This window comes from Oryctolagus cuniculus, chromosome 3, assembly GCF_051225735.1.
Source record: "Oryctolagus cuniculus isolate XC-2025 breed Fujian yellow rabbit chromosome 3, ASM5122573v1, whole genome shotgun sequence".
Classification (NCBI taxonomy): domain Eukaryota; kingdom Metazoa; phylum Chordata; class Mammalia; order Lagomorpha; family Leporidae; genus Oryctolagus; species Oryctolagus cuniculus.
In genome coordinates, this window is record NC_142869.1 from 147914477 (window position 1) to 147928891 (window position 14415).

At 37.7% G+C, this 14415-nt stretch overlaps 1 protein-coding gene across 8 annotated transcripts in view; it reads right to left on the bottom strand.

The window, feature by feature from the left end:
• Positions 1-14415, bottom strand: part of SAMTOR (S-adenosylmethionine sensor upstream of mTORC1) — a 223074-nt gene that overhangs the window by 88147 nt on the left and 120512 nt on the right. For 6 of the 8 annotated variants that reach the window (XM_089328519.1, XM_089328524.1, XM_002712013.6 and 3 more), the window contains exon 3: positions 2844-3014. The exons of 1 other annotated variant lie outside the window; for it this stretch is intronic. In XM_089328519.1, the coding sequence (XP_089184645.1) occupies positions 2844-3014 (171 nt within the window). Of the gene's footprint in view, positions 1-1804; positions 2551-2843; positions 3015-14415 lie in introns of those variants that run through there. One more of the 8 variants, XM_089328520.1, reaches the window with a different exon arrangement.

Genomic DNA, 14415 nt, shown 5'->3' on the forward strand with positions numbered 1-14415 from the left:
CTTAAAAATTTTTGAGTTATCCTCAGATGGTGACAGCATACATATTTCTGCCAAAACATGCACTAGAATTTCATAAGATGTATTTTACTATACAGATTCCATATTATGTTCCCTTCTTCTAAATTTTATTTTTTCTTGTTTTATCTTATGTACCTACTAGAAGTGCATATTAACACAATGAAATGCCATTTTATTCCACTGTGTTAATAAAGAATAAGAACACTCAATGCAGTTGAGTTTTGGCAAGAAGGGCACTTACATTGACTGAGGTAATTAAATTAGTATTTTCTTTCAGGAAAGGAATTCAATAATTTATAACAGAACCTATAGCCATTTATATTTTCAAACCAGAAATCTACATCTGGGAATCCTGAGGACATGAAAATCAAGCCCCAAGATGTTTAATGCTAAGATGAAATAACTTGTGGGGAGCAATCCGGACTGGACTGAGTTACTGGAATTAAGACTTATTCTATGCATCTGCTCTCCCACAATATGGCGCTGGGAGAGAAGTAAACAGCTTCCGCACAGCTGCCTCCAGTTCAACTAATAAACTGTAGGACTTGCTCCTGGTTGGAGGAGAGCAGCGTACTCGGCGTGTGGGCAGCCGAGTTAGGATTGGCGGAGGAGGACTATAAAGGAGGAGAGAGACGGCATGCACCAGGAACATCTATGGGGAACATCTAGCTGAAGGAACACCCGTGCAGCCCCCGAGAAAGCCGGCCGGCGGTGTGCCGCTCCCCTGCGGAAGTGGGGAATGTGGCCAGGGGGAACTGCCCTTCCACGGAGGTGGAAGGGATAGTAGCCAACCCGGGAAGAACCAGCAGCAAACCCGGGGAGGGCCGAGCAGACGAAAGAACAGCGCAGGGTCCTGTGTCGTTCCTCCACGAAGAGGGGGAGCGACATAATGGTGCCGTGACTCGGATATGAAGCCTAGGCAGGGTTTAGTGTCGTTCCTCCACGAAGAGGGGGAGCGACAATAACTGTGAAAAGGGAAATAACTGAATGTCTAATGAAAAAGTAATGTATATGCAGCAATATTCTTTCCATCATGTTATTTCTCATAAAGAAAAGTATGGTTATGTCTGAGCTCTACAGTCTTTGCCACTAAACCCTCTAAATTTCTTTACTTTGAACAATAAAATGCTATGTGCAGAAAACTAATACTAGCCCACAATAACTTTAAACAAAGTAGGTTTGTTGCTTTCTTGATAATAATCATTTGATGAACTTGGGGAAAAAGGAAAAAGGTAAAGCAATTTAGGGCAAATTTAGTAATTACAAATTGAAGCACAGTTCTATAATTATTAGTTGTTGGTTGTTTTCTGAAAAAAAAAAAAAAATTCCCACTTTAGAGAAAAAAAATCTAGAAGTGGCTGGAGTGGTGCAGAAAGTTAAACTGCCAGCACAATGTTGTCATCTTACATGGGAGTGCTGGTTTGAGTCCAAGCTGCTCTGCTTCCAATCCAGCTCTGCTAATATACTTGGAAAAGCAGTGGAGGCTGGCTCCGACGCTGGAACCCTGGCCACCCAACATGGGAGATCCATATGGAGTTCCTGGCTCCTGGCTTCAGACTGGCCCAGCCCAGGACATGGTGACCAATTGGTGGAGTGAACCAGGGGATGGAAGATTTCTCTCTGTGTCACTCTGCCTTTCAAATAAATAATTTTTAAAAAATCCAGAAGAAGATTCTCCAGTTTCTTATTGGTCTTAGCTTGTTTACATCACTAGCAAGAAAAGCACAGCTTTAATCCCCAAATATGGATTCTGTCACTATCTAACCATGTTCCTACAATCAGCTGGGATGTCAATGTTAATTCAACTGGAAAAAGAATGGTTCAGCGTCTTAAAATACATTAGCTGGCCTCATAGAAGGAGTTAAATTTTCCCTTTGATTCTCTTTCTCAGGAACAGATTATACAGAATTGGTATCATATTTTCCTCAGGTGTCTGGTGGATTTCCGCATCAGCAGGAAAATCATCTGAGCCTTGTGATTTCTGTTTTTTAGACCTATTAATTATCAACACCCAAAAACCAGAAAAAAAAAAACAGAAAAGTATGACTCATTCTCAGGAAAAAACAGCAGCAAACAGAAAATCTACTAAGTACATAAAAATGCTGTATTTAGTAGATAAAAATCAAGACAGTGATTATTAATCCATAATAATATTTCATTTTTTATTTGTAATTTCTTAGTGGATTGCTACAGCTTAACAACATCTAAGAAACATTTATTCATTTTATTTGAAAGAAGAGTGACAGGGAGAGGAGGGGAAGGAAGGGGGGACAGGGGAAGAGGAGGAGAGGGGGAGAGGGAGAGAAGGGGAGAGGGGGAAAGGAGAAGAGGGGGAGAGATGGAGAGGGGAAGAGGGGGAATGAGAGAATCTTTCACCCACTGGTTCACTCCCCAAATGGCCACAAAGGGCAGGCAGGGATGAAACAAGCCACAGTCAGGAGCTGGAAGTCCACCCTGGTTTCCCACGTGGATGGTAGGCACCCTAGCACTTGGGCAATTTGCTGCTGCTTTCTCAGGCATAACAGTGGGGAGCTGCATTGGAAGCAGAGTAGCTAGGACTCAAACTGGCACTCAGGTATGGCATTCTGGCATTGCAGGTGGCAGCTTACTCATTGCGCCACAATGCTGGTTCCGATAACATCTAATAAACTACTCTTTCTTGCTATAGAACACATGCTATAGAACCACGCATTTTCTAGATGGCTTTAAAATTTTTTTAATTTCTGACTCATTGCCTACTACTTGTTATAAACCATTATACTATTTTATATTAACACAACTAAACAAATAATGCTAATAACTGAAGCAAAAAAAAATGTACTTACTCAGTTATAAATTCAGGGTTTGTAAAGCTGAGGTTGGTTAAATGACCTTCAAGTTTAGAAGAGTCATGCGTATTTAAGGCTGGAGTGGTCTTAGAAGCAAGTACAGCTCTTCTTTCATCTTTCTCAAGTGCTTTTCTCTTCCCACCATTTTGGAAATATTCTCTGCAAACACTACAAGTTAAAATAAAGTTACATTTTAGAATAATAGACATCAGTGTGGAAAAATAGAAAAACAGTAATCTTTTATATAAAGATGAGAAGCTTTCCAATTAAAGATTCCTATTTTCAAAGTGTTAAACAGAAGTATGTGTGAGCACCTTACAGAAATACTTAGTAACCAAGAATGATCATGGATTATGTTTAATAAGTATGTAGTTCAAAAGTATAGATATGCCAATATGTATTTTACTCAACTTCATTCTTAACTAAAATTTAAGTTCCTCCAGCAATGCCTAGATGAAACTTCACTATTCAGTTACAGCATCCAAAAAGAATAGTAGAATAGTTGTTTTTGAGGTCCCTCAGGGTGTCAATATATTCAGGGGTCTTTTTATTTGTTTTGAGAGAATGGCATAAAAATCTATTTCAGGTTAAAACAAGGTATCCTTATCAGAAAGGTATAAATTCAAAGAAGACAGAAATTTGAACATGAGTAGTTTTTAATAACATCTAGAATTTATTCCTGCTGCCATCAAAAAGCCATTACTGCATGTCACAATTCTTATACAATTTATATACAGATTTTTTTCAAGATATAGCATTTTAAGTCCAGATAAGGTGTTGTTCAAAATTAAACTGATGACTGGAATAAATACTTTTCTTAGTATTTATGATATACCTAATATAATTATAGGATGACTACAGTAGTGTGCCATATCAGAATATGTAACAGGACAACAAAATGCACCAAAGAATCAACATAGGGCCAGCACTGTGATGTAGCAGTTTAAGCTACCGCCAGCTTGTGGGCATCCCATGTGGGCACCAGTTTGAATGCTGGTTGCTTCATTTCTGTTCCAGCTACCTGCTAACGTGCCTGGGAAAGTAGCAGAATATGGCCCAAGTACGTAGGCCCCTACACCCTTGTGGGAGACCTGGAAGAAGCTCCTGACTCCTGGCTTCAACCTGGCCAAGCCCTGGCCATTGTGGCCATTTGGGGACCAAACCAATGGACTGAAGAGATCTCTCTGTCTTTCCCTCTCTCTTTCTCTTTGTCTTTGTAACTCTGCCTTTCAAATAAAGAAATATTTTTTAAAAAATCAACTCAAATATTAGCTGTTTAGCCAAGAAACTTAAAGGGAAAAAATTAGTTAAACATAGCTGTGGTTCTCATACTCAAAATGTCAGGAGACATACACATTTGAAAATAATTGGTAAGCTTATCAAAGCTACTTAAAGTGAAAGATGATAGAACCTGAATAAATTTTCTTTCTTTTTAGATTCTTAATTCTTAACATAAACTACATTATTATTATAAATAGCTCATTCTTTAAAACAAAGCTAGAACTACTTTTCTCCACAAATACTGCTTGATGAAGGTCTAAAAACACACGGCAGCAAAAAAAATTGAAAAATTCATTTAAAACAGGTTTAAGCAAGCAGAACTATGGTCTGAGGGTATAACACCAACTTCTCTCTCATACTTTTAGGATACCATTAATTCAACTTCTGTTTTCCTTAGTTCTTATTTTATGTAAAACTTCTTAAACTTACCCTCTGTAGATTCAGTTTAACTTTTTTTTTTTTGACAGGCAGAGTGGACAGTGAGAGAGAGAGACAGAGAGAAAGGTCTTCCTTTGCCGTTGGTTCACCCTCCAAAGGCCGCCACGGCCGGCGCACCTCGCTGATCCGATGGCAAGAGCCAGGTACTTATCCTGGTCTCCCATGGGGTGCAGGGCCCAAGCACTTGGGCCATCCTCCACTGCATTCCCGGGCCACAGCAGAGAGCTGGCCTGGAAGAGGGGCAACCGGGACAGAATCCAGCGCCCCGACTGGGACTAGAACCGGTGTGCTAGCGCCGCAAGGCGGAGGATTAGCCTAGTGAACCGCGGCGCTGGCCCAGTTTTACTCTTTGTATGCAGGAACTGAAACTCATTCATCATTAATTAAACATTTATTTAGTTTCTATCAGGTGTGGAGGCACAAAGGTAATAGAAAAACAAACTGAAGATGATATGGACACTACCCTCAAGAGGTTCAGAGTAGTGAAGGAGACAAATAATTATATGAGTATACCACAAAAATCTGAGAGAAAAGGGAATTAAAGGATAATGTGTATTTTCTACAAACTATTTTGAAAGTATTCTTATAAAGAAAATACAACTAATACAGACGGTTTTGTAAATGGAATATCTAAACCAATCTAAAATCACTGATATAATCTGATTTTAGAAAGCTGAACAGAAATAAATAAGGCAAGGAAGACTGTTAGTTATGGAGGAAAGTGCTTTCCAGGTAGAGTATGGATGTGCAAAGGCATGGGGAACAGCAGCAAAATGGACTGTGCAGAGGTTTGCCTCAGCAGAAGGGATGTGAAGTTTATAGTACAAGGCAGAAGATACATGGAAGGAAGGACTTACACATGATAATGTCCTAATATCAGCACACATACAGGAAGGAAAGGTAGCTGGGTTAACACTGGAGAAGTAAGCTAGCTTCAAATCACATAAGACCCACAATTTAAAACTGTGGCCTTTACAAATCTAATCTGTGACAGAAACCAGTTTAGTGGTTGTCTATAGAGGAGATGGGACTAAGTGCAAAAGTGTACAAGTGAGTTTTCTGAAGTGATAGAAAGTCTTACATCTTGACAGTGGTAGTGGCTACATAACCATAAAGAATTATAAACACAATCTGAACATGTGTACATTTTATTGTACATGAATTATACCTAAAGTTGAAAAAAGTATAGCTTTTATCAACTTGGAACTAAAATAACTCCTAAACTACAGACATTACATTTATACTAAAAATAATTCCTCCATTATATAATGTTTCACTATGGTATGAAGTACAAAGTAAAATAGTTGCTCACCTTGTTATTAGGTAGAATTCTATGAAATTGCTGATATTCAACAGTTCTTGAATCATAAGAACTGCAGTTTTATGTGGTCCAATTTAACAGTTGTAAGAAATTTGTTAGTAAAGTACTTAAAGGGCTAAAACTCCACGTTATCATAGGAAAACATCCATCTAAATTCCAGCCTCACCAAATACCCTCCAGAAAAATAAATTCATTAAAGAGAATAAATAAAAGCATTTACAATTTATGTCTATAGCATAAGTAGGAAACACAGAATAACACTTCATTTTACATACAATTGGGCAAACAAAATCACCCAAAATACACAGATAGCACAGTGTAAAAGAGAAGAAGGTATAATGGAGTCTTAGAGATAGCAAAATCAGTTAACACCAAGATTCACCACCAAGAGAGGGTCCAACACCAAGTACAGAAATGCTAACAAAAGATTTGAGACCTAGTTAATCAAAGTATCTGCCACTAAGTTTGAAAGAAAGGAGTCTAGAAGGGACGGAAGCTACTAAATGTGAGTTTCAGTAAGACAGTGTGTGGGAAAGGGGAGGCATTTCTGGATGCAAGGTGATAAAGAGAAAAAAAGAATGAAGCCATTAAAGATTAAAAGCCAATTGAGATGTCATCATTCAGATAAATATCATTTATTAAAAGGAACTCTGCATCTGTACTAATCAAATAGGACTTTGGGGAATTAAATAATGGGCTGGCTTTGTAGCATACAGGTTAACCCATGGCTTTTGATGCCAGTATCCGGCTACTCTGCTTCCAATCCAGCTTCCCGCTAATGCACCTTGGAAGACAGCAGATAACAGTCCAAGTTCTTGGGCCCTTGCCATCCATATGGGAGATCTGGATGAAGTTTCTGGCTCTCATCTTTCTCAGGGGATTGAACCAGTGGATGGATGATATTTCCATTTCTGTCCCCTTTCTCTGTTGATCTAACTTTCAAATAAATAAATAAGTAAAATGTTGAAAAAAAATGTTAAAAAAAAATAAAGCAAGCTACCCAAGCCCCTACCCATACTCTTTACAGAAACTGGAACATACTCAAATAGAGAAAGTACATAAAACACTAATAAACCCAGGCAACTATTGACTTTTCAGTGAAAAATTCTCAGAATCACAAAAAAGTCACAAAACAGAAGAAAACTTGAATATAACATTTCAATGTTAATTATAAATCACTATGTAAACAACTGCAGATATGAAAGAACACTTCAAATCTGAAATTAAAAGTTAAAGAGCTAAACAAACAGTGAGACAGTCTATGTTCATGGAGAGTCAGAGATTCAATATTGCCAAATGTCATGTCCTTCTCAACTTTATCTACACATTCAACACAATCCAAAGTCCTGGAAAGTTATGTTGTGGATATTAATAAACTGATTCTAAAGTTTATGTGATTTATTAGGGTTCTTCAGAAAAACAGAACAGAATATATTCATATCTGGAGGACCAGGAAAGCTGGTGATGCAGTTCTAGTTCATGTCCAAATACTTGAGAGCCAAGAGGAGTCAATGGTGTACATCCCAGTCAGAGGGGAAGAGATGACTGATGTTTCAGCTCAAGCAGTCAGGCAGAAGAGAGAACAAGTTTTCACTTTATCCAGCTTTCTGTTCTATGCAGGCATTCACTGGATTAAATAATGCCTATTCACATTAAGGAAGACAATGTGCTTCACTCCCTCTACCAATTCAAATGTTAATCTCATCCAGAACCACTCTCACAGATACATCTAGAAATAATGTTTAGCCAAGTATCTATCTGGGCACCCTGTGATCCAGTTAAGTTGTGATTAATATTCACTAACACTCCCTAACACACAACATTAACTATCACATAAGCAGAGGCAAAGACCCAGAACAGCCAACACAATATTGAAGAAGAATCAGTTTGAGGACTAATATTACTGATTTCAAAACTTACTATAAAGCTACAAAAAAGCAATATGGAACCAGCAAAAGAATAATGGAAAAGAATAGAAAGCACAGATAAAGACATATAACAACATTCATAGAGTCACCTGATCTTTGACAAAGGAAAACATTTTCACGAAGTTGTATTGGGACAACTGGACATCTACATGTAAAAAAAAAAAAAAGCTGAATTGAGACACAGATCTTATACCATTCTCAAAAATGGATGACAGACCTAAATGTAAAACACAAAAGAACAAATATTTAGAAGATGTTTATTAATTTGAAAGGCAGAGCAACAGAAGAGAGACCCTCTGCCAGCTAGTTCACTTCCCAAACAGTCCACAACAGCTAGGCTGGACAAGCTGAAGCCAGTATCCAGGAATTCAAACTGGGTCTCCAATATGGGTGGCAGGAACCCAAGCAGAACCATTATCTCCTGCCTCCCTGCAGAATAACACAGGAGAAAATCCGGATGGCCCTTGATATGGTGATAATTTTGAGATACAATACATATAGCATTACCCAAAGAAAGATTCAATAAGCTGGACTTCAGTAAAATTAAACTTTTCTACTCTGTGAAAGACAAAGTCATGAAAATAAAGATTTAAGATACAGACAGGAAGAAACTATTTACAAAAGACATTCACATGATAAAAGAATGATTATCCAAAATATACAACTCTTAAAATTCAATATGAAAATGACCCAATTAAAAAAGGTAAAAGACATGAACAGACAACTCACCAAAGAAGATAATACAGTTGTCAAATAAGCATATGAGGGGCTGGCATTGTGTTGCAGTAGGTTAAGCCACTGCATGTAACACAAGCATCCCATATAAGCACAGAGTCCCAGCAGCTCCACTTCCGATCCAGCTCCTTACTAATGTGCTTGTTAAAGCAATGAAAAATGACCCAGGTCCTTGGGTCCCTGTCCCATACGGGAGACCTAGATGGAGTTTCTGGCTCCTGGCTTCTGCCTGGCCCAGCTCTGGTCAGATGGAAGATTTCTCACTCTGTCTCTTCCTCTCTTTGTAACTCTGCCTTTAAAATAAATGGATAAATCTTCAAAAAAATTAGCATATAAAAATATATTCTACATCATGTTACTAAGAAAAGCAAATTAAAACAACAATGAAGTACCATTACACACCCAGGAGAAAGGCCAAAATATAGAACACTAACTCTACCAAATGTGCCAGAATATGGTACGACAAAAAAAAAAAAAAAAAAAAAAAAAAAAAAATCAAATCACTGCTAGTAGTAGTGCAAACTGGTATAGTCACTTTCAAAGACACAGGCAGTGTTAAACGAAACTAAACATACTCTTAACATCCAACCCAATAATCATGCTTCTTGCTGTCTATCCAAATGAGACGAAAATTTATCTATACAAAAACCTGAATATAAATTTCATAGTCAAAGCTGCTATAAGACATGAAACATCTTGATGGAATCTCAAATACATATTACTAATTGAAAGAGGCCAATCTGAAAAAGCTACAGACTGTGTGGTTTCAATTATATGACATTTTGGAAAAAGCAAACTATGAAGACAGTAATAAAATCAGTAAATGCTGGAAGGTGTGAAAGAAGATTTTTAGGGCAGTGAAAATACTCTGCATAATACTATAATGTTAGACATATATTACCATACACATTTTCAAAACTCAGAATGCACAACACCAAAAACGAATTCTAATGTAAATCACAGACTTCAGGTGATAATAAATGTCAATGTAAGTTCAACAAATGTAATAAATGTACCACTCTGGTGCAAGACGTTGACAGTGGGGGAGGCTATGCATGTTGGAGAGCAGGGTATATGTAAGAACTCCATACTTTCTACTCAATGTGAACCCATTGCTTTAAAAATAGAATCTATTTAAAAGAAAAACTTGGAGTAGATAATATGTAAGTCTGATGTACTACATTTAAAAGCACACAAAATTACCTATGTAATATCCATGTTAATAATGCTTAACTTGAATGCAATCACAAAGAAACAATCACACAAGTCCAAACTTTAACAGTTTATAAAATTCTAACTTTAACAAAAGGGACACAGGGCCAGAATTGTGGCATACTAGGTAAAATCTCACCTGCGCTGCTGACATCCCAACTGGACACAGGTTTAATTCCCAGTTGCTTCACTACCAACTCAGCTCCCTAACATACCTGGGAAAGCAGCAGAAGATGGCCCAAGTACTTGGGCCCCTGTACCCATGTGGGAGACCTGGAAGAACCTCCTGGTTTCTGGCTTTGGCCTGGCTCAGCCTAGGCCATTGTGACCATCTGGAGTGAACCAGCAGACAGAAGACCTCTCTCTGAAACTCTGCCTTTCAAATAAAATTTTTTTTAAATTTAAAAAAAACAAAAATAGAGCTATGTCATAAATTCCAAATAAATATGGTAGAGAATTTTTCTAAATTAAGAGATTAAAGATGCTAAACAACTAAGTGCAATGAGCTATCCCTGATGGGATTTCTAATCCCAAACAACACCCACATATATCTTACAATGAAAAGTGGAGAAATGATTTTGGATTGCATATTAGTGTAGAGTGCTACATCAATGTCAAATTTGAATGTAATAGTTGTATTGTGATTATGTAGAAGTATACTGAAGTATTCTGGAGTACAAGTCTAAGGATTTTGGCAACTGATTCCTAAATGGTTTGGTAGTGTCCAGTGGGAAAAGGATATAGGAAGGAGAATGGGTAGTAGAGATTCAAAATAAGACAAAATACAGAAATAGTTTTTCAGAAAGTGCGTCAAGAATTTTATTTTTTTAAAGATTTATTTATTTATTTATTTCAAAGTTACACAGAGAGAGAAGACAGAGAGATAGAGAGAGGTCTTCGATCTGCTGGTTCACTTCCCAATTGGCCGCAACGGCTGGAGCTGTGCCGATCTCAAGCCAGGAGACAGGAGTTTCCTCCTCCTGGTCTCCCATGCGGATGCAGGGACCCAGGCACTTGGGCTATCTTCTACTGCTTTCCCAGGCCATAGCAGAGAGTTGGATCGGAAGTGGAGCAGCTGGGACTTGAACCAGTGCCCACATGGGATACCGGCACTGCAGGCGGCAGTTTCACTCGCTGTGCTACACCACCAGCCCCAAGTCAAGAATTTTATATCCAAGCAAGCTGTGCATCTTGTTACAAAACTATTAAGTTACTCATAAGCAAGAACTCGGGAAAAATCATAATTGAAAGCTTTTTCAAAAGAAATCTACTGGAAGATGAATAATCATAAGGTGATTAAGAAATATTGGTGAAGAGACTGGTAACAAATAAAAAGCATTATCTAAATACAAAAGGACACTTTATAATGCTGAAGCCCACAACTGCCAATGAAGACAGAATAGTAATGAATATTTATGTGCCATTTATCACAGAAGCCATATTACAAAACAAAATTCTGTGAGATGCATGGTGAAACAGACACAATAAGGAATTTAACTCAATCAAATGAATGAAAAATAATTAAGATTACAGAAGTCCTAAAGAATATATTAAGGCTTATCTTATTGTTAAAAGATGAACTTAGCACTCGAATAGAGTATAGCTTCTTAACAAGTGCTCATAGAGTTTCACAAAAATTATCATATACATGTATTAAGTCATAAAAGAAAAACAATACAGGAAAACTATGCAATCACCAAAAAATAAAATTAGAATATTAATGAAAACAAAAAATTCCATTCTACCTGCAAACTAAAATATATATATATATATATATTAAATAACTCTTAAGCCAAAGAGAAAATACTAACAAAATTACAAATTTCTAGAACCATACAAGTACTCCCCATCAGAATTTAAGGAATGCAACTAAAATGATTACCTGAGACCCTTTTTAATTTGTATCAACACAAATAGAGGAATAAAAATGAATAAAACTGACATCTAACTCAAAAGATTAGAGAAAGTAAAGCAAAAGAGAGGAGGAAGAAATAACGTTTAGGACAAAACAAGACCCAAAAATATTATTTCTTTAATCTACATAACTTTTTTTTATAGGAAAACATTCTAAGTATAATATATAAAAATACAGGAAAATTTATTAAATTTGACTCTGGTAGAAATGAAAAGTTTAATTGGGGCCGGCGCTGTGGCATAGCAGGTAAAGCTGTCGCCTGCAGTGCCAGCATCCCATATGGGCTCTGGTTCAAGTCCCAGCTGCTGCTGCACTTCAGATCCAGCTCTCAGCTATAGCCCAGGAAAGCAGTAAAAGATGGCCCATGTGCTTGGGCCCCTGCACCTGCATGGGAGACCCGGCTCCTGGCTTCGGATCAGCGCAGCTCCGGAAGGTTGTGGCTAATTGGGGAGTGAACCAGCAGATGGAAGTCCTCTCTATCTCTGTCTCTCTCTCTGCCTTTTCTTCTCTTTCTGTGTTAACTCTGACTTTCAAAAAAATTAATATTAAAAAAAAAAGAAATGAAAAGTTTAAATAAAACCAAAACCCATACATGAAATAAGAGAATGATCAGGGTTACTTCACCAAAAAGCCAGTCCAATGAGGAATTCCAAGTATTCAAAAAACTAGGCAACCCTTGTATTACTGATTTTTTTTTTTAAGTTTTCTGTACCTTATGCTTTGAGGTCTTGAGAGAATGGGGGGCAGTGCATTTAAAGACCCTTCACCTCTCCTCCTCCTCGGGTTATTTCTTGAAGAGAGTAGACAACTTAATCTAAGAGCAGCTTCTCACATGCAAGCCAGCCACTTCTTTTATATAACTCTTGTATAGCAAGCCATGACCACATACCAAATAGCTAAAGATATCCCCATTTGCACCAAACCCATATAAATTACTGTGAAATGAGTAAAGCACGGCTCTGCAACAGACAAAAAGGATTTAGCCAAATGAAGTGGAGAGGAAGAAATAAAACTGTGTATTCACATATGATTGATGGACATTCAGACAACCCAAAGGAATCAACCATAAACTAACACAAACAATGGAATTAATTAAAATGAAAGGATATAAAACATATAAAAATCCAAAGGATTCTTCTAAATAGAATTCTTGTATATAACAGAAAGGAAGATCACATTAACAACAACAATAAAAAAGATACCTAGTAATAAACACAAGAAATGCAAATAATCACATTTTTTGTCTTTAAAAAGTCCATGGAAAATTTGTATTAGGAAAATAACGCATGGATTCCAAAACTGGTTTTGCACCAAAATAAATTCACCTTTGAATTCCATCTAGCCATCAACTTTCTGAAGTACCCTCATACAGAAACCCTCACAATACTATGATTCAAAAGTAGAATACAACAGGGGCAAGTGCTGTGGTGTGGTGGTTAAAGCTTCCTGCCTGCAGTGCTAGCATCCCATATGGGCACCAGTTCGAATCCTGGGTGCTCCTCTTCTAATCCAGCTCTCTGCTGTGGCCTTTGAAAGGAGCGGAGGATGGCCCAAGTCCTTGGGCCCCTGCAGCCACGTGGGAGACCAGGAGAAAAGCTCTTAGCTCCTGGTTTCAATCAGCCTGGCAGGGGCCATTGCAGACTTTTGCAGGAGTAGGCCAATGATGGGAGAACTCTTTCTTTTTCTGTCTTTGCCTCTCTGCAATTCTGCCTTTCAAATAAATAATCTCAAAAAAAAGGTAGAATAGAACAAATGTAAAACCGTATCTTTTTCATGGATAGGATGACTCAACATTACAAAAGGTGCCCATTTTTTTTGGTTTGTAATAAAACTAATGTCACTGTAATAACATTTTTAAAATTTAGTTTGCATGAAATCATGTGTGTATTTTCTCTCCCTCTAATATTTTTATGTACATATGGAGAAAACCAAAACCAGTAAGAATACCCAGAGAAAGAAGAATGGTGTACATGTGTGTATGTGTGGAAGGCAGATGCTACAGGACATCACTATAGTGTTGGGGAATGTGTAACCAGAGGAAATAATTAGATCAATACTTTACAACAAACAATAGATTTGAATTCCAAACAGGTCAGAGATCTAAATGTAAGTCATACAAATACTAGAAGAAAACAGGAGTGAATAATGAATAGAAACTCCTATAGTACAGGAATCAGGAAAGCTTTTCTAAGATAATCAAAATCTAGAAGTAATAAAGAAGACTGATTTGTCTGATTCTGTAAAAACAAACCTTCTGCATGGCAAAACAAAACCTACAAGACAAAAGACAATAAATAAAGGCAAAGGGCAGAAGAAAATTCTAAGATGGCTAAATAGAAGTCTCACTCCCCTTAGCCACAGAAAAATACCAAAACAATGAAGGAAAGACTGTGTTTCCAGAGGACTGATTAAGAGAAATTTTCAGTCACAAGGTGCTAAAACAGCAAGCAGTGACAGAAAACAAATATACCACCACTGCAGCTTCTACATCACCAGCTCCTGGCCAGGGGATGCCATCTTACCAGGGAAAGCTAAAAAGGTCCACAGCCACCATGGACTGGCGACCCTAACTTCAGAAGAAGTTCACAGTCTTCACTGAATTCAAATCCAGCCAACAGAGTTGACTGGGGTCTGAGTGACTATTTTCCTCTGAAAAAGGAACGCGTACTGCCTCCCTTACCCAAAGTGCCAGACTCCAATCTGCTGCTACCAGAATCCACAAAGGGCAGAGATGGGGGC